General features: G+C 36.5%; 1 protein-coding gene across 1 annotated transcript in view; it reads right to left on the bottom strand.

Moving 5' to 3' along the window:
- The window catches only part of LOC125823300 (uncharacterized), a 31288-nt gene extending 10386 nt beyond the window's left edge, over positions 1 to 20902 (bottom strand). The window contains exons 1-7 of the mRNA XM_049502693.1: positions 20738 to 20902; positions 19761 to 19866; positions 15821 to 16014; positions 15011 to 15156; positions 9603 to 9694; positions 8006 to 8331; positions 4783 to 4849 (exon numbers count right to left, since the gene is read on the bottom strand). Coding sequence (XP_049358650.1) covers positions 4783 to 4849; positions 8006 to 8331; positions 9603 to 9694; positions 15011 to 15156; positions 15821 to 16014; positions 19761 to 19866; positions 20738 to 20871 — 1065 coding nt within the window. The 5' untranslated portion in view covers positions 20872 to 20902. The remainder of the gene's footprint in view (positions 1 to 4782; positions 4850 to 8005; positions 8332 to 9602; positions 9695 to 15010; positions 15157 to 15820; positions 16015 to 19760; positions 19867 to 20737) is intronic.
- Positions 20903 to 21197: the final 295 nt, after the last annotated feature.

Raw genomic sequence — 21197 nt, 5'->3', positions numbered from 1 at the left:
TCCACAACCATTTCATTCTGAGGGCCTTGCCTTGCTATGATTCTGCAGATTTTTAATACCCAAACCCCCATACTTTTTTTCTATTATCAGATCATTCCACTTAACCAGATTGTAACTGTTAAATTAGGTCTTAGGTTGAAAGATCGTTCTGAGTTATTTTCTATATTCAAAAGTTTCTTTGCTGAAATACAAAATCAGTTTGGTGTTTCTATTCGTACTTTTCATAGTGATAATGCCTTAGAATACTTATCATCCCAGTTTCAGGAGTTTATGTCTCACCAAGGAATTATTCACCAAACAACTTGTCCATACACTCCTCAACAAAATGGTGTAGCAGAAAGAAAGAATAGGCATCTCGTTGAGACTGCTCGCACTCTCCTCATTAAATCCCATGTTCCGCTGCGTTTTTGGGGTGATGCAGTCCTTTCATCTTGTTATTTAATTAATAGAATGTCGTCTTCTTCTATTCAGAATCAGGTTCCACATTCCATACTGTTTCCTCAGTCATATCTCTATCGTATCCCCCCTCGTGTCTTTGGGAGCACATGCTTTGTTCATAATTTAGCCCCAGGGAAAGATAAATTAGCTCCTCGTGCCCTTAAATGTGTCTTTCTTGGTTACTCTCGAGTTCAAAAAGGGTATCGTTGTTATTCACATGATCTTCATCGATACCTTATGTCCGCTGATGCTACATTTTTTGAGTCTCAACCTTACTATACATCTTTTGATCATCCTGATGTATCTATGGTCTTACCCATACCTCAGGTTTTACCTGTGCCAACCTTTGAGGAATCTACGATTACTTCTACATCTCCAGTTGTAGTGCCATCACTACTAACTTATCATCGCCGTCCACGTTCAACCCTAGTCCCAGATGATTCATGTCATGCGCGGGACCCTGCTCCTACTGCGGACTTGCCTCCTCCTAGCCAACCGCTTGCACTTCAAAAAGGAATATGATCCACTCGAAATACTAACCCACATTATACCTTCTTATGTTATCATCGTCTATCATCACCCCATTATGCATTTGTGTCGTCTTTGTCCTCTATTTGCCTTCCTAAGACTACAGGTGAAGCACTTTCTCATTCTGGATGGAGGCAGGCAATGGTTGATGAGATGTCTGCTTTACATAAGAGTGGTACTTGGGAGCTTGTCTCCCTTCCTGCAGGTAAATCTACTGTTGGTTGTTGTTGGGTTTATGCAGTCAAAATTGGTCCAGATGGTCAGGTTGATCGACTTAAGGCTCGCCTTGTTGCCAAAGGGTATACTCGGATACTTGGGCTAGATTATAGTGACACTTTCGCTCCTGTGGCTAAATAGCATTTGTTCGTCTTTTTCTATCTATGGTTGCCGTTCGTCATTGGCCTCTTCATCAGTTGGACATTAAGAATGCTTTTCTGCATGGTGATCTTGAGAAAGAAGTCTATATGGAGCAACCAGTTGGTTTTGTTGCTCAGGGGGAGTCTAGTAGCCTTGTATGTCGATTGCGTAGGTCACTCTATGGTCTGAAACAGTCTCCTCGAGCTTGGTTTGGGAAGTTCAGCACAGTAATTCAGGAGTTTGGCATGACTCGTAGTGGAGCTGATCACTCTGTGTTTTATCGGCATTCTGCACCAAGTCGATGTATCTATTTGGTTGTTTACGTTGATGATATTGTTATCATCGGTAATGATCAAGATGGTATCAGAGCAGGGCCCGTCTCATCCGATGTTGGGGTCCCCAAAATCAAAAATTGCCCATGCACCAGATGCTTAAGCAGTGGGGTGTTAAAGAATGACAAAAGTCCCATATCGGTGGTTAATGAGATGGGTGGACTCCTTATAAGGCTTGGGCAATCCTCCTCCCTTTGAGCTAGCTTTTGGGGTGTGAGTTAGGCCTAAGACCTAATTTAACAGTAACCTTTCCTGTCCTTGTTTCCCTGCCATAGGAACTTCCTTCTGATTCTGTCCAGTCTGTCTGTGACTCCTACTGGAATGGGAAATAAAGACATCATGTAAGTAGGCATAGCATCTAGGACTGAGTTAATTAGAGTAACTCTTCCTCCAAGAGACAAGTATTGACCCTTCCATCTAGCCAGCTTCTTCTCACACTTTTCTATTACACTGCTCCAGATCTCTTTAGACATTGATTTAGCACCCAATGGCATCCCAAGGTATGTAGTTGGGAGAGCCCCAACTTGTCCACCTAGGATTATGTTTAGTGCCTCCATGTTATGTACTTCATTAATGGGATAAAGAAAACTCTTTCTCCAATTAATATGCAACCCAGAAATTCCTTCAAACAAGACCAATATTACTCTCAGATATCTGAGTTGTTCTTCTTCTGCCCCACAAAAGATGAGTGTGTCATCTGCATATTGCAAATGAGTTACCTCTAAACTTTCCTTTCCATCGTTGGCCACATCAAAACCTCTCAACCAGCCATTTGTGTTAGCTGTTTTGAGCATGTTGTTAAGTCCCTCCATCACTAGTAAAAACAGGAAAGGGGACAGAGGATCCCCCTGCCTGAGGCCACCTTTGAGCTCCAAAGAATCCTGTTGGTGCACCATTAATCAAAACGGAGAATTTCACTGAAGATATACAAAATTTTATCCACTTGATCCACTTCACCCATCTTTTCCAGAACATTCAGCAAGTATCCCTAGTTAACATGGTCATAAGCTTTTTCAATGTCAAGCTTACACAATATTCCTGCTTTCTTCCACTTCATTCTTGAGCCTACTGCTTCATTTGCCACTAGGACTGCATCCATAATTTGTCTACCTTTAATAAATGCCATTTGATGAGAATCCACCAATTTTTCCATCACCCCTTTCAATCTCTCTGTTAGGACTTTGGAGAAGATTTTATAGATGAAATCTCTCAACTCAGTGGAACCTTTCTTCTTGGGAATGAGAGCAATGAAAGTAGCATTGAAGCTTCTTTCCAGCACTTCTTGCTCATGGAAATTTTGGAATGCCTTCATTATGTCATGTTTTACAATCTCCCAGCATTTAATGTAAAAGTCCATGGTGAAACCGTCAGGTCCTGGGGCTTTATCCATTGCACATAGCTTAAGACATCTCAATACTTCATCTTCTTCAAAGTTCCTCTGTAAAATTTCTTTCTCCTCTGATGAAATGACTGGACAGTTTGGGATATTGCTAGTTGGTCTCCATTGGGACGTTTCTGTGTAAAGTCTCTGATAAAAATCAATTACCTCTTTTTCAATTTTGTTTGTATCTTGTGTGATCTCACCTTCCACCTCCAATTGATCAATGTTTATCGTACCTTCTGTGGGCATTTGCAATTCTGTGGAAATTCTTAGTGTTTCTGTCCCCCTCTTTCAACCATAGGGTTCTTGATCTTTGTCTCCAAGCAATTTCTTCTTTTTTTATTAGATTCTCATATTCCAGTATTACCTCACCTTTCCTTGTGGATTCTTCTTCTGATAAAGGCCTGGTTGTAACCACAAAATCAAAATCTGCCAACTTCTCTAACAATTTCTTTCTCTGTATGCCTAAATTTCCTTGAACTTCTCTGCTCCATTCCTTAAGTTTATTCTTAAGGGATATCATTTTGCAAGCCAATACATAGTCAGGTCTCCCCCCAAAATTTAATTTGTTCCACCAGTCTTTGACTCTATCTGTGAACCCCTCAGTATCTAGCCACCAATTTTCAAACTTGAAATACCTTTTATTTTTGTTCCAGGTCCCACCTTGTAGAGCTAATGGTACATGATCTGAAATAATCCTTTGAAGTGGGATTACTTTCAAGTCGTTGAAGCTTTCATCCCATTCTTTTGAAAACAGGATTCTATCTATTCTGGAAGCTACTTCATGGTTGTCCCCTTTGTACCAGGTGAATGTTGCATTTTCCATTTGAAGATCAATTAGCCCCATATCTTCAATGAAATCTGAAAATTCCCTCATCCCTATTGTTCTTCTAACACAACTCCTTTTTTCTGACACAAACCTACTAACATTTTAATCACCACAAACAACCCAAGGCCCTTGGAACAGACCTCTGACTTCACCAATCTCTTCCCATACTGATCTTCTTTCAATGTAGCAATTTGGTGCGTACACCCCAGTAATATGACAAGAGAAGTTTTGGAGTTGAGCTTCAAACTTGCAAGTTAGGGTCTATGAACCAATCTAGAGAACTTCTCCCTTCCATATTCTGCTATGCCACATCATCAATATACCCCCTCTTGTTCCACTGGCCTCCAAGTACTCATAGTTGATCCATCTATTTCCCTAAATTTGGTTTACTAACACTGTAATGTCCCCCTCCAACTTTGTTTCTTGGAAACAATAAATGTCTGCTTTCCAATCAAACACCATACTTTTAACAAGTCTCCTTTTATCTCTACAATTCAATCCCCTCACATGACCGTGATTTATTGGATTGTTTTCCTTTTTCCAACCGAAATTACCGCCCATTTTCATTAAAAATTTTGAAAACCAAATTGTATAAAATATCAAATGCAAGCGAAATATACAAACGGAAATACCCATAGCAACTGAAACTATAGCTATGAAGCATAATTAGGCAAACTGTAGCTAAGGAGGCTAATTAAGTTTCATCTCTTAGCTATTTATGAAATTTTCACAAAAATATATTCATCAGATCCTAAACAGCCACACTACAATAAAGCAGATTTCTAAAAGTTATTTCAGATGAAAGAACATGGATCTTCAAGCATATGAAGACACGTGTTCTCAACATGAAGCATGTGAAAATCCACAATTTGAAACAGCAAAACCAACAAGCTTAGAAGTAAGTAACAGTTTGATACCTTTGCACACGGTATTGAAGTTTCAATTGCTCTAGCATGGAAGACAAAACACTCTGTTGGTGGACCACTGCAACATTCATAATGATACAAAAATCTGATGATCAGTCTACCATCAAGGTTGAATACAACAGAAACCTAACTTTATAGCTGAGCATGCTACTTCTATGGCTTGGTGTTTGAAAATCACAAAAGTGCATTTTTCTTTTCTTTCTTCAGTGAGTTCATTTTACTTTTCTAGGGAGATAATCAATGATCCAAAGCTAAAATGATTTAACTTAGATGATGCTTCTTGTCAGAACGATTGAATTGGAGATCCTTTATCATTTTCTTTGTAATTAAGTGAGATCCTTTATCAAATTTGAACAGAACAAACTTCACTTAAGTAATGTAATCTGTAATATTTCTCTCAACAAAAAGTAATGTAATCTGTGAAGTGTGATACAAGGAATATGGACAAAATAGAGGTAATAAGCAAATTACAAGAACATGTAACTGTATCCATCATCCATACTCAACCAAAAGTAATAAAGAAAAGCTGTAGATCTTTTTTTCCCTTTTTATAGATTAAGTAAGATCAGTTGTAGTTCTCTTCTGCACTTTTTAATGCTAGAAGCTGATCATAGAGACACCTTTTGGGTCTTTTGTATTAAGTTATTATTATTTCTTCTCCATGAACAAGGATCATCACGAATTGTAAACAATCATAATAACAACTCCAATAACAATAACACTAGTGTTTTACTAATAGTAGTGGTAATAATTTCAAATATTATTAATGGTTTTTTTAGCAATAATTAAGATGAAGAGGATGACAACCAGAACAATAATACTACTACAATGCCTAAGTGCATGATCCTATTTGCATTGTTCTCTTTGTTTCAACTATATCAAGAAAAAAACACAATGATTATTAACCTTATGTAGAATAGCCAAATCCTTTTTCGAGTTAAAATTAGGACATATATCCATGAAATAGTATTGTAAAAGAACTAAAAAACCCAAAGAATATGCGACATCCAACACCATGAAATAAACATGTAATATTGATAACAAAAGAAATCACAAAAGCTGCCTACATGGAATATTCTTAGGAAATGAACATGGAGCCCCCAACAAGCTAAGATAGGAATAAAGATCAAGAGTGTATCATACATGAATATACTCAATTAGGAGCTAGCAATGATAAGGTAGCTACTCAAAAGATCAAAAGCTTGTGCAGTTCATCCACAAAAATCTCAGTAATACTAGTCATTCAGTAAACATCTAGAATGAGATATTACGATGTCAAACTTGTAGGGTTCGAAGATCAACAGAATTTAACATCATCTGTGATTTAGTCTATAACGGGATTGTTAGAATAGGAATAGGTTTATACAATCCTATTAAAATAGGAATATGTTTATACAATCCTATTTGATGTTTATACAATCTTATTTGAATAGGAATAGGTTTATACACTCCTATTAGAATAGGAATAGTAATAGAAATAGAAATAGGAATACTAAATAGTATCCTACTTGGGAAAGGATTGTATTCTAGGGTCTATAAATAGGGTCTCAATGTAATAATGTTAACAACACAACAATTCAATAATATTCTTCTCATATATTTCTCACATGGTATCAGAGCCTCTACGATCTTGGTAGAAAATCTAAGAGCTTCCGCTGCCGGCGGGCGGCTATTACTCATATATGCCGCCCATCTGGCCAACAATTATGTTAGCAAAAGTTGGGTCACCGTGTATCTTTCTGGTGACTATTTTCTCACATCTAATTTGTATAGCACCGTGCCATCATTACGGTGACTACTTTCTTATATTTAATTTGTGTAGCACCGTGCCATCATTCCGGTGACTACTTTTTCATATTTAATTTTTGTAGCACTGTGTCATCATTCCGGTGACTACTTTTTCATATTTAATTTATGTAGCACTATGTCATCATTCCAGTGACTACTTTTTCATATATAATTTGTGTAGCGCCGTGACATCCTTCCGGTGACTACCTTTTTTTTGCATATCTGATTTGCGTAGCACTGTGCATCTCTCCGAACTACTTTTCATATTTAATTTGTGTAGTACCGTGGATTTTTCCGAACTATTTTCTCATATCTGAGTTGCATAGCATCATGTGTCTTTTCAGTGACTCCTCAAATTTGATTTGCATAGTTTCATTCGTCTTTCTAGTGACTCCTCAAATCTGATTTGTGTAGGGTTGTGCCATCATTCCAACCCTACCCGTATAATTTTTCTTTTTCAGCAGGGTTGTGCCATCATTCCGACCCTACCCATATTATTTCTCTTTTTCAATAGGGTTGTTCCATCAATTCGAACTATCCTATATTATTTCTATTTTCTAGTTGGGTTGTGGCATCATTCTGACCCTACCCATGTAATTTTATTTCTTAGATTGTGACCACTTTTAGCCATCAAATCTAATACTCCGACATATGAGCATGTTCTGGCCAGTTTTTCGGTGACTTGTTTGATATCGACTCGTCTATTGATTTCAACATGATCCATATACTTTATACTAGATTTTGAGCACTTACAACGACCGTTGCATTGTGAAGAAGTCTATTAGAGCAACCACCTAATTTTGTTGCTCAGGGGGAGTTTAGTAGCCTTGTATGTTGATTACGTAAGTCACTCTATGGTCTGAAACAGTCCTTGCAAGCTTGGCTTGGGAAGTTCCAACACTGTAATTTTATCACTCAGTGTTTTATCGGCATTATGTATCAAATTCAGTATTTCATGAGAAGACCAAACACATTGAGATTGATTGTCAATTTTGTGAAGTCGAGTGATCAACTTGCAGATATCTCACCAAGCCCCTCATCAGTCCTCGTGTTAATTACATTTGTAACAAGCTAGGTACATGAATTGTATGCACTAGCTTGAGGGGGAGTGTTAGAATAGGAATAGGTTTATACAATCCTATTAAAATAGGAATATGTTTATACAATCCTATTTGATGTTTATACAATCTTATTTGAATAAGAATAGGTTTATACACTCCTATTAGAATAGGAATAGTAATAGAAATAGAAATAGGAATACTAAATAGTATCCTACTTGGGAAAGGATTGTATTCTAGGGTCTATAAATAGGGTCTCAATGTAATAATGTTAACAACACAACAATTCAATAATATTCTTCTCATATATTTCTCACAGGGATAAAGAATCATTGCTAAAAGAACCATACTGAAATACAAATTCTTACATGTTCCTTGAAGCTTTAGTATCTCGTGCAAACATTTTGTAAGATAAAAGCTTCCCTTCAAGGTGACCTAAAAGCCGGTTAACCTTGCCTACTTCAAACTTGGTTGGTTTATTTCCATGCACCAGCTCGTCATTTTCATCATTGATTTCATTTACGTTACTTTTGTCAACATCGCTTTTACCACATTCATTCTGTTGATGAACATCAGTGCTACCGTCAATCCAGATTTGACCCCCTTGCTTTTCGCCTAATACATCATCAATAGGGAATATATACAAATAGTGTCTCCATTTTGCTGAGAAGTTGGGATGAAATTCCCGGGATACCTATAGCAGGAAAAAATTATTTGTTGTTACATCTTATTCATAGATAAAAAAGAATAAGGAGAAACCAACAATATGTGGATGGTAGTACGCCTTATTTTGATAAGTAAAGCAAAAATTCTATCGATTTCTGTAGCAACAAGTACAGATTTTGTGTACAAAAAGATGGACTGAATCCCTTTAATTATGCAGGGAGTCTAACAACCCGAAATTGCTATCAACATAATTTCCAAAAGCCGTCCTACACATAAATTCAACAAGTAAAGACATTCTAGATTTTACCGGGAAGGCAGATGGTGCTTTCCCTTCAAACATACTGATTCTCTCGAACAAAATTGTCTGAAAGAAACACATGTGCAATTTGCCCAATAAACCCAAAAAGATTGCAATAAAACTATTAGCTATTCACAAATTGAAAATCCAATCATACTCCAAAGTCCAAATCCTATAGGAGATTGGTGCATGTGAGTGTCAGCCTGCTAAATGACAATTTGGCAGCAGTGGAACCATGCTTAGCAAATGAAATTTTTACTGATTTGAATTACTAGTGAGGAAAGATGGATAGCCAAGAAACCCCCTTTATGCATAACCAGGACTAAAAACACCATTTAACTGACTAGAACTAGTGATGAAGAGACCATGCAAGCTGTCGAGAAGAGGAAAAACAAAAACCAAAAACAGAAATTTCTACTCAAAAATTCATTTCAGAAAGCATAAGGACTAGTAGAACAACCATGGGTATCTTGGAAAAAGGATCTGGTAAGTCCAGCACAGCAGATTATGAGAATTGTCCCACAACAGAATGCAGAACCTAAATATTGACCATTCTTCCCAGCTTTCCTTTGTTTGTCATGGATGGAAATAACAATGTGACAAGGGTGAGTGGGTGACAAAAGTTGAAAAGAGGAATATTCCTTCAACTCCACTTCTCAGTTGAAGGCTTCTCGTCTTGTTGATCAGCCTTTTGTCCGTGCATGCATAAATGGAAAAAGTACTTCTGTTCTCACTTTTTTCCCCGCGATTACACGATGCTCAGTTACCCACGGGATTTAGACAGCTTTTCAGCTAGAACGACCTTTCCACATGACTTTGAACCATAAATTATTTAAAGCAACTTTTAAAACTTTAGTGGGCATTCACCAAATAAATGAAAACCCAAATGGTAACAGCAGTATTTAACCAGAAAAGATTGAAATATTTTTTCCCCAACAGATGACAAAAAAGCAAGTTGCATCTTCATGCTTGAAAAAACAATAAACCAAATAATCAGTTACCTTGGTGAGAGAAACTACCCTGATCTTTCCTGGTGCTGCCTTATCAAGAGCAGCTTTTACATCTTCAATCTTAACATCCTTTCGCCAAGTGTCTAGACATAAAAGTGAACCAATATTCTTATCTCAAAAAAAAGGGGGCAAAAATTCACAAGTTGAACATTAAACTTTTTGGATATGAATGTACTCATGGTTTAATGACAAGCCCTAAAGTCACATCTTTCAAAACTGGGACCGAAGTAAAGTACTTTCAAGTTGCTCTTGCACAATGCCCTACTTTGGCTACTTAGTTATAGAGACAAACTCTAGAAAACTATTTTTATGACAAACTCAAATTCTAAATAGCTTAAGCATTTCTTGAGTTGAAAAGGTATTTATAGAAACTAGAGCTAAAGAAAGCTTTGAAACCCTAGTAGCAGAATGAAATAAGTTTACTGGGTGCCAAATGAGTAGTTTAACTCTTCGTTACCTCAAAAGGGCATTGAGAATTGTTTTTTTTTTTTTAAAAATAAATAGAAAAGACTACAACAACAAACCCAGTGTATCCCACAAGTGGAGTGTATCCCACAAGTGGAGTCTTGGGAGGGTAGAGCGTACGTAGACCTTACCCCTACCTTGGGAGATGGAGGTTTTGTTTCCGATAGAACCTTGGTTCAATGAAAGACATATCAAAACAGATCAAAGAAGAAATAATGGCAAAATACTATAGGAAGCATGACAAAGCATTCTAAAGAAAAAAGGACCAGTAGCTGCAACAAAATAGTGTGATAATCGAAGTACAAGAGACAATGAATATTAACAGAAATCGAAAGATAAGAAGCGAGATGATAAATACTACTACTACCAGTATGAAAGAATCAGCAAGATTAAAATCCACTACCTACTAACCTTCTACCATAATCCGTGTCCTCCACAATATTCTATCTAAGGTCATGTCCACAGTAAGTTGCAACTATGTCATGCCTTATTTAATCACCTCTCCTCAATACTCTTTGGTCTACCTCTACCTCTCCTGAAACTATCCATAGTCAACCTCTCACACCTATGTATAAAGGCAATTGTGTCTCTCCTCACATGCCTGAACTGTAACACCTCAGAAATTCTAAGTTCAGATTCGATCGTGAGAAGTTGAGAATTTTGCAGAAAACAGGAATCCACGAGCAGCATCTACGGACCGTAGATGGAACCACAGGTCATAGATGAGGTTTATAGATTAAGTTCAGAAACAGGAAAACGTTTCAGATTTTTACAGATGGTCTTTACGACTCGTGGAATGAACCACGGACCGTAAATGACGTCCTTAAATCAAGATGAGAGATTGGGAAACCAGACTGAGTTTCACGAACTCAAACCATGGATTGTAGATCCTTTTACGGGTCGTAGATGGGTCTCGTGAATCAAACTTCAAAATTTTAAATTTTAGCCTAATTTCCACAGACACGATCTCCGATCAGTAGATGGAACCACGGACCGTAGATGGCCTCATGAAATCTGCTGATGTCATTTTTTCTTCAAGGTCCTTTTGGTCTTTTCCCACTCTTTTAATCCCTGCACTATGTCGTTTTAATTACATGTTTTACTTATATTTCAGTATACATATATAGTTATCCTCATGATCCCTTAGAATAGGAAAATCATGTCTTGAAACTATGATAACTAAATTGCATGATTTCTAGTAAGAATAGTAGAAATTCATCATGATCAGTTAAATACTCAATATATCAATTCTACATGTATAAGATGCTTTCAAATAAAGTGTCTATCAGTTCAACATCCGTTTTAGTGTTTATGAGCTATTCAGTTACTAGTATAATTAAGTTTATCAACTTACATTCAATTGGAAGAATTACTTAGCACTGGGCGGATTTAGGGATGAAAACTGACCCGTCAGTTAGGACTGAGACCTTTAGTAGCAATTCTTAAGTCCTAGAACTAGGTGTCACAATAGGATTATAAGGGTCACCCATCACATCAGGACCGACTCCTTAGTCCTTTTTATGGTCATCAGCTTGGTGGTACCACATTAGCTCAGATCAGCCTCCATGACCTAGCAAGGTATATTGGGCCCTCTGGGGATTATACATCGAACTCCATGTTTAGCTCCCATGGTTATATGTCGGTTATTAGTATCTCCCACAGTCCATTCTCAGATGTTGCATGACCTTGTAGTCAATTATATCAATTTTTAGCATTCACTAATTACATGTTTTTACTACTTGGTAATTGCATTAGTTCATGTTATTCAGCTCAACACTTCAAACTTATCATGTTCAGTTTATTAGTCTTATCATGCATATTTCACATACTCAGTACATTCAAAGTACTGACTACATATTAGAGGGGCGGCCCCATTATCCACCGAGTTTAGAAGGCTGTGATTGGTCCAAAGAGCGGGTCACAGACGGATTTCTCGGTTATCAAAAAAAAAGTACTGACTATATACTCTTCGTGCTATATTGTTTTATATCCATCGTAGCCACTCCTATCTTGTCTCAGATATCTTCATTTGTAATTTTATCACTCATAGTATGCCCACACATCCACCACAACATCCTTATTTCCAAAACTTTTCATCTTTTGACCATGAGAACTCTTGATTGGATAACACTCCTCTCCATATAACATAGTTGGACTAACCACCACTCGGTAGAACTTGCCTTTAAATTTAGGTGGTACTTTCTTATCACACAATACTCCAGATGTGAACCTCCATTTCATCCACCATGCACTAATAAAATGTGTGACATCATCATCAATCTCCCCATTTCCTTGGATAATAGACACATGATACTTAGAAGCTTTCTTTCTTTTGGATGACGTGTGCATCAAGCCTCACTTCCACTCCAGCCTCAGGCATAACGTCACTGAACATGTACTCCAAGTTTTCTGTCTTGGTTACACTCAACCTGAAACCTTTAGACTCCAGGTCTATCTCCAAACCTCCATCTTAACATCAACTCTACGGCGAGTCTCGTCAATCAGAACTATGTTATCTGCAAATAACATACACCATGACACCTCACGTTGGATTCTCCGTGGTTTTGTTATAAAGAATGTTTGAAAAAGTATTCAAAGGGCCTTTCCATAGTTTATGAATTCTTTAAGTATGGACCTAAACACATGAACTTTTTTTTCGCAAAGTCAGGCCATGCAATATGATAGTAAGGCAAGAAAGGGCAGATCACCTGTTGATATGTGATCAAAATGCAAAAAGAAAGATTGGGTCCAAGGGTTATTTTAGAGTTAAAAAAGATTTCAACATATATAGCTAGAGGGTATTTTTAGTAATACTCGTACTAGCTGCAGCATGAGACGTAACAATCCCAAAATCATATGAATAGGAAACTTCACTGACAAGAGTCCCTTAGGTGGAAAGGACACACAAAAGGCAACTTCTACGTCACAAATTGCTACAAACTTCTAAGTGATTCATTGCCATCATTCCCTATTGGCTTTGGAAGTGTATTTGGAGGAGTAAGCCATCATTGAAGGTGGATTGCTTCACTTGGTTAGTCACTCATGGAGCATGCCTAACTCATGAGAATCTTCAAAAGAGGGGAGTCAACATTGGAAGTAGATGTTCTTTGTTGCAAGTCAAAATGAGGACATAAATCACCTCTTCATCCACTACTCATTTACCAAGAAATTTGGGTCCGGAACATCTTTGGTGTCAACTAGACTATGCGGAGAACAACAAGGACTTGTTGCAAGGTTGGTATCTCAAAGGGATGGGAAAGAAGAAAAATGTCATCCCCTCAGTTGTCTTATGGACCATTTAGAAGGAAAAGAACACTAAGTTTTGACAAGAGAGGGTTCCTCAAGTGGTAAGATTGTAAGAAGCTCCACCTCCAACCTTGAGGTTATGGTTTTTTGTCACCAAAGGAGAAAAATGGGTTAGCTCCGAGGGAGGGGTAAAAAGAACGCCAGAGTTCTTCTGAAATAAAGTGAATCTGTAATTAATATTCAGTACAAATGCATCTCTATTATTTATTTTACTTTTTGTGTAACAACTAACATGACTATTTCAAATGACAACATGACACAAAAGTCATAGTAGATTGTTTGAGTTCTTTTCATAGGCTGTAGTGTTGTTCCTTTCTACATATTCTACAGCACCTTCTATTTGCTGAATCATCAATGACACGACTTTTAATGATTAAAAAATCATATATATGGGCAAGTGGCCGTCTTGATTTGAAGTAGGAGAAAAAATTAATGCGAAACACCAAATTATACCCTTAACAAATCGAGGAATTGCATCCAAACTTCACAAGACAGTAAACTGCATTCTTTTAAAGTTTAAAACTACTTAACTGCTAAATTAAAGTCGATATCATATCCTTGATAGAGCAAGCATAAAACAAGATGCATAAAAAGTGAAGCACACAGACATCAAGAAATAGTGTTTTCAAAGATGAAGCGTATAGCAATGCAACTTACGCCTTTATCATTCACACCGACCAGCTAGTGCACTCTTACTTGGTATCGAATATTTTTCTAAATGAATCATTTTCCCTTTGAAGGGATTTCCTACTACCTCTATCTCCCTAGGCCATTCTTTCTTTCATAAATAAAACAATTTCCCACATTCAAGGCTAGTAGAGCTCCTAGTCCGACAAGACTAGCAAAGATGTTGCCAGGCCTAGTTACCATAAGAAAGAAGGAAAGCTAAGGACAGAAACAATTTCACAAGAGCTTCAAGAAGAGTGAGTCAAATTAGCTGCAGTTGACTGAACTAGAGGGACTTCTATTGTTGAGCCGAGTGAACTACCTTAACAGCAGCCTGGTATTCCTTATTATTGATAGCAAAGGAAAGCTAACTCCGCCTTCTTCTTCGAAGAATTAGATAGTTAGAAGATTTCCTTTACCTCAAAGACTAGGGATCTAAGGAATTGGTGGGAAAATCAGAAAGAGAAAATCCCACTCTTAGAGCCAAGATATGCTAGAGCTTTAAGCATGCACTGCAATTGAAGTGTGTGCTTTAGTGATGAAAGGAGAGTTGAAGAAATATTAAAAAGTAAATCTGCAATGCATGAAGAATACAAGAATAAACATAAACAAGAAATTTAAAATGCAATGATGAAAATTTATGTTTCAATTCCGATTTAATGACCAAATCACTATATCATATTCAACTATTACGTTTCTTTAACTATTGATATGTCGATTCGTGAGCTATATTTAGTGTTTAGACTACCCTGTTCAAGAGGAGTTCATGGGACGCTGACACTCTCACCAAAGTGCCTTAGTGTCTGCACAAAAGCACTACTGAAGCGAGTAGAAGCGCCCAGCTCAAACTGCACCTACATTCAGTGCTGAATCGTGCCTTTAACAACAGTGATCATTAAAAGGTGAATATTGGAAACTGATTCATATAACTGAAAGGATGTACACCAAGCAAGGTGACTTACAGAAAGAACAAACTTGTTGAGAGGCTGAAACGCCCTTGTCTGTACGTCCAGCAACTAAAGCGCATGCTTCTAATGGTAAGTTCTTATCTTTTAATAATTGAGCCTTCTTCTCATCAACAAACTCACCGAGAGATCTTTCAACTAATCTGAATAAAACCGAGTACAATACACATGAATACCATATCCAACAGAAGTTATCAGTTGGATTAGCCTCAAATAAAATCAGCTTTTATCACGTTAAAAAGAGAAATAGACATGCATGATAATTTTGCTGAAGATCCCTTTGGACCTGGTATGAATGATCCAATTAGATGATCTGAGCTCCAAATAAGGCAGCCAGAAGTCCAGCACCACCTCTGTATGTTTCTGCGTGACCTTATTTCTGGAGTTCTTGCAATGGATGTCTTCTATGAGGATCTATGGTTTTTTACATTCTTTCTTTTTATATCATTAAATAATTCCTTTTTTATAACTCTGCTGGGATCTGCCAAAAGAATCTAGTTTAAGAAACAATTCTCAATGCTGAGTATAGCATATCCATGTCTCCGTAAGATAACCAAACACTGCAAAATGAAGTCATTTCCTGAAGATACAGAATTGCTCATTCAAGATGTCATAAGAAATCCATCAACTTCAACTTAACCATTGAGACTATCATGCACAACTATAAAGTAACTGAGAGCATACATACTGCTAAAAGAATGTCATGTCGAAAACTATCATGAACTCCAGATAGTTTCCACATGAAAGGCCATAGAGCATATGTTCACTTCATTCATTATATGAATGGCTATGTTAGAAAATACTTACCCTTGGACGGTATTCAAGTCAGGCTGCTTCTGCCATCCATCAAAAGAACCACCATGGTAAGAAAGGACAATCATAAAATTTGCTCTCGCCCATCTACCGCTCTTATCTCTGCTCTTATCTTTAACTGGAATATTCACTAACTCAGATTTCTCATGGTCCTCTCGAATTTCAGCATCTTCATGGCCAGCAGGTGTCTGAGGTGGAAATTTTCAAGATAAGTATAAATACAATAAGGGGTCGTTTGATAGGGTGTATAAGATTTGTGTTGAATAAGATGTATTAGTAATGATGCCATTACTAATGTAGTATTAGCTATACTGAGATTATTTCTTATGCATTGTTTGATTTGGTGTATTAAGAATATCATGCATTGCATAATATCTAAAAAGAAATGTTATCAAAAATGTCCTCCACAAATATGGTAGATAGGATGTGGAAGAATTTCTAATTTTGAGAGGTAATTATGTATTTAATCATGCTAATGCATGCATTAAGAACCTTTGCATTGCTAATACCATGGTTTGCCACATACTAGTTATGCATAGCATAGTACCAAATAAAATGCATAACTAATACCTTAGTTATAAATAGGTCGAAAAGGTGCACCGGACAAAGTATTAGTAATATACAAAGCTAATGCATGTAGTATTTTTTCTAATGCATCCTACCAAACGACCTGTAAGTGTACTATACCACTAAATATTGTTTTAAAAAAAACTTGCATAAGAAGTACACAAAGTGAGATAAATGACAAAGTAGAAACATATAATATGGCACTTAATTTTATAAGAGAAGTCTTGAATAAGATGTATTAGTAATGATGGCATTAGTAATGTAGTATTAGTTATGCTGAGATTATTTCTTATGCATTTTTTGGTGTGGTGTATTAAAAACAACATGCATTGCATAATTCCTAAAAAGAAATGTTCACAAAAATGTCCTCCACAAATATGGTAGATATGATGTGGAAAAATTTCTAATTTTGAGAGGTAATTATGTATTTAATCATGTTAATGTATGCATTAAGAACCTTTGCATTGCTAATACCATGGTTTGCTACATATTAGTTATGCATAGCATAGTACCAAATAGAGCGCATAACTAATAAATTAATCATAAATAGGTTGAAAAACCGAACAAGGTAGTAGTAATATACAAAGCTAATGCATGTATTTTTTCTAATGCATCCTACCAAACGACCTGTAAGTGTACTATACCACTAAATATTGTTCTAAAAAAACTTGCATAAGAAGTACACAAAATGAGATAAATGACAAAGTAGAAACATGTAATAAGGCACTTAATTTTATAATTAAGAGAAAGAACAAAATTGCATTGGAAAGATAAACCTTTTGAACCAAATGAGTAGAAGCTTTTAAGATTTAAAGAAACACTTGTTTTGATAGTATCACACCCATAAAGTATTTGAATTTATCTCGAGTAAATCTTTATGGAAATAAATCTTAGAGCCCGTTTGGATTGGCTTAAAAAAAAGTAGTCTTTAAGTCAAAAATAAAAAGTCAATTTGAAATGACTTTTAAGTCAAAAAATAAAAAGTAGGGGGAGACCTACTTTTGGTTTTTGACTTATTTTAAGTCATTTTTGACCTTGTCAAACACTTCCTAACTTATTTTAAGTCATTCTCAACTTATTTCAAGTTATTTTTTATATTTGTCAAACACTTTCAAAAGTAAAAAACTGACTTATAAGTAGGTTTGACGAACTTTTAAGCCAATCCAAACACCCTCTTAGTTTAGCTCCTCTTGAATGGAAATTTTAAGTATCTTGGTCTATAATCCAAGGAGATGGGAGATTGATGATGATGTTGCATACCGTATCACTACAAGGTGGATGAAATGAAGGCTCCCCTTCGGCCTACTTTGTGGTAAGAATGTGTCGCCAAGGTTTAAAGGTTAATTCTATAGAGTGGCGGTTAGACCAACATTGTTATATGGGGCAGAATATTAGTCAGTCAAGAAAGCCTACATCTAGTGGAAATGAGGATGCTTAAATGGATATGGGGCACACTAGAAGAGATATGATTAGGAATAAAGTTTATCAGGACAAGGTGGAAATGGCCTCCGTGACGAACAATACGAGGAAAGCGAGGTTGAGGTTGTTCGAGCATGTGAAGAGAAGGTGCAAGGATGCACCGGAGGTGTGAGAGGTTGGTTGTAGTAAGAGTTAGGACAGGGAGAGGTAGGTCGAAAAAGAACTGGGGGAGGTGATTAGACATGACTTAGCACAACTGATGTGCCTAAAATTAAGCACATATTCTCCATCCTTTCCTTAGTGTTTGGAATGTTCTTAGACTTGTTTATAATGTTTTCTTGGATTTTTATGTTAGATTATTGTTTTGAAGGAAATTGATGTCTAAATGGCCAAAAGTAAAAAACACAGCGAATTTTTTTGGGTGATTTACGGTCGTGTTCTTGACCGCAGATCAATTAACAGTGCACAAATCAGAGCATGAAAAGATTCAAAGGACTTGTATCCAAGATCCTGCAGAGGAAGGTCCAAATATGAAGCAGAATACAATCATAGACTTGTTTGACAACCAAAACTTGAAGAAGGAGATTGCCACTGCAAAAGAACCTGCAAACTGAAGAAGACGGATCATGAAATAAATTCACGCCTGCAGAAGTATTCCACAAAGCAGCTCCGAAAAAACTAAAAGGCAATCGCCGACAGCGCAAGGCAGATTCCACAAACCGTAAAGCATTTGACGATCATGAAGTGCATTGCAAAGCTTGTCGGTGGACTTACCTTATTATTTAGGATACTTACTTCTTGGAACATTATAAATAGACATGTTAGGCTTCTATTGAAAGAGTCGACAATTTTCCGTAGGTTAAGCATAATTGTGGTTGTTGTCATCCAAGTTACAGTTTCCTTAATTCTTCAATAAAGTCTTCAACATTGTTCAAGCTTTCAAGATTCCTAGAAAGTTAATGCATTCTTTCAATTTATATTCTTATTATTTATTATAAGTATGAGTACCTAAATCCTTTACTGAGATTGTGAAACCTAATAAGATTGTAAAAGTTCATAAGCTTTTCGTGTGACCATATGCTACTAGGGTTGTAAGATATCAAATTTCTTTTTGTTCTTAATTAAAAGGCTTAGTGATTGGAAACATTAACCTACGTCATAATATCTTATCTGACCCAAAAGTGCGGGTTAGGATTTGATAGAAAAAGATTTGCATGAACTCAAAGCGTTAACCTTTGTTTGATACATTTAGATTAGACATAATTGAATCTATTGGCATATTCGGCCGGTCTTATTGTCAATAACTCATAGTTGTGGAAGCATCATATGTAGATAAATCATTCATGAACTCGGAAGAGACTGAGTGGTAGTGCACGAGACTAAGTGCATAGTTGTAACCCAAAGTACCTATACGTATACTAAAAAAGTTTTCCCATATTTTCTATGGGATTCAAGCCCAAATTTAGGTGGGTTACTATTAATATATACAACCACATACATCAAAACTGAAGGTGTATTTTAAGCGTATTGATAACTCCGGTCTACTAAGGACATGACCCTAGAAAGGAAGGCATGGAGATTGAGGATTAGGGTAGAAGGTTAGTAAGTAGCTGGCGGCCTCCTTTTCCTCTTTTCATTATTGGTAGTAGTATTTAGTAATTGCGTAGTCTCCTATTGTTCTATGTGTGGTACTATTTATTGCTTTTTTTGCTTTGTGTTGTGCTATTTAGTTGTTATATTTTCTTGAAGTCTTACTTCGATGAGGTAAGGTATGCATACATCCTCCTCTCCCAGACCCACTTGTGGGATTACACTGGATATGTTGTTAGCTCCTCTTGGGAAAGTTCTTCACAGTATTCCCGTTCCAAATAACTTATAAGTACATACAAAAGCAATGGAGATACAAACAACAAGTTTATGCTCAACTACAAAGCTTGCCAAAGTGTACCTCTTTTCCAAATAATCCTGACAATGAAGTATGGCCTTTCACCATGTCTGCATAAAAGTCAACAACTTTGTGCCACTGCCTTGCATACATGAACTCGTAACATTCCCTGTCAAATCAAATATAAGCCACTGGCTAAAGTGCATATAAATCATAGAAGTAGCTATATGCAAAAGGGTGGACGCACGAAATGCTAAGAGGTATCATCCGATATATATATGACATTGCTTCTCACAAACAGCTCCCTGCCTAGCTGGTAAAGCACCTTGCTTATCTACTTAGAGTTGAGAGTTCGAATATCAGTATGGGATCTGGAACATTCATCTAATTTTAGTTAAATGCCTCACCATTTTATCTTCTAGAAAGTTAGGTTGCGAGTGAGGCTTACCTTCTTAAACGATACCAAATACACAAGCCAATCCAACATTCATTTTCATCAAACTTAGATGAAAAATAATACAAGACGTGTAATCTATATGACATGCTTTTTTTATTAATACAATAACCGTCTTTTCCGTTAATATAAGGCTGTTCTAAGGTTTGCTCATTTGTTTACCTTTTTTAATTAAATGTGGATACCGCTTACAGAAAAAACTGTGTACGCCACTATATATGGAATACCCATCACAGTACATTCTTTTTATTTTATATAAATACAACATTATACAGTTAAAACCACATCCCAGCAACCAGCATTTGACAAAATCCTCTTGGAAAGGTAGCAGTCCAGTTGAACCAGCAATCAAATAAATCCACTGAAAGAACCAAACACAGCCCACATAGTTGAATGCAATTAAAATCCAATATAGAACTAAAATAATCAATCTTGAATACAATTGGAAGCAAAGAAACCAAAAAACGTTATTCACCTCGCAATTAGCAATTAAATTCCCATTTCAGAACAAAATTATAATTTTAAGAATCCTCAGAAATTTTCTGAAAAAGTAAGGAGAAAAAGTGAAGTGTTATGGGAAATTTACCTGGAAGTCCATCTGGAGAACTTACACGAATCAGTGTGGTTATAGTGAAAATGCACCTTTTGCTGGGCAGCAGTCTGAGATGGATTTTCCATCAGATTTCTCAGAGTCCTTGCAGTCGTTGGGTACCGTAGCATAACTTCCTCTCCCACTCGCCGGAGAGAAAAACTAGCGGCGGGATGCAGTGGAGTGTCTTTTCAAAATGTTTTCTTCTTCTTAAATACCCAATACTTTTTGGTTTATTACGTTTATACCCCAAATTTTTTTTTTTTTTCTGGACTATTTTCATCTTAATATTGGACGTGTTAATTTTGTTTTGTTTTTCTTTTTAATAATAATTTTAAAACAAGAATTCATCCCCACACAAAAAAAAAGAAAGATTGTGAAGTTCTATTGAAAGATTATGTTTCAGTATTCTAATTTTCAATTAAAGTAGGACAAGGAAATATTTAGGTTTTAGGAG

This window comes from Solanum verrucosum, unplaced genomic scaffold (genome assembly GCF_900185275.1).
Source record: "Solanum verrucosum unplaced genomic scaffold, falcon-dt-bn FXZP01000214.1, whole genome shotgun sequence".
NCBI classification, from domain to species: Eukaryota; Viridiplantae; Streptophyta; class Magnoliopsida; order Solanales; family Solanaceae; genus Solanum; species Solanum verrucosum.
This window is presented reverse-complemented; position numbering and strand designations above follow the sequence as displayed.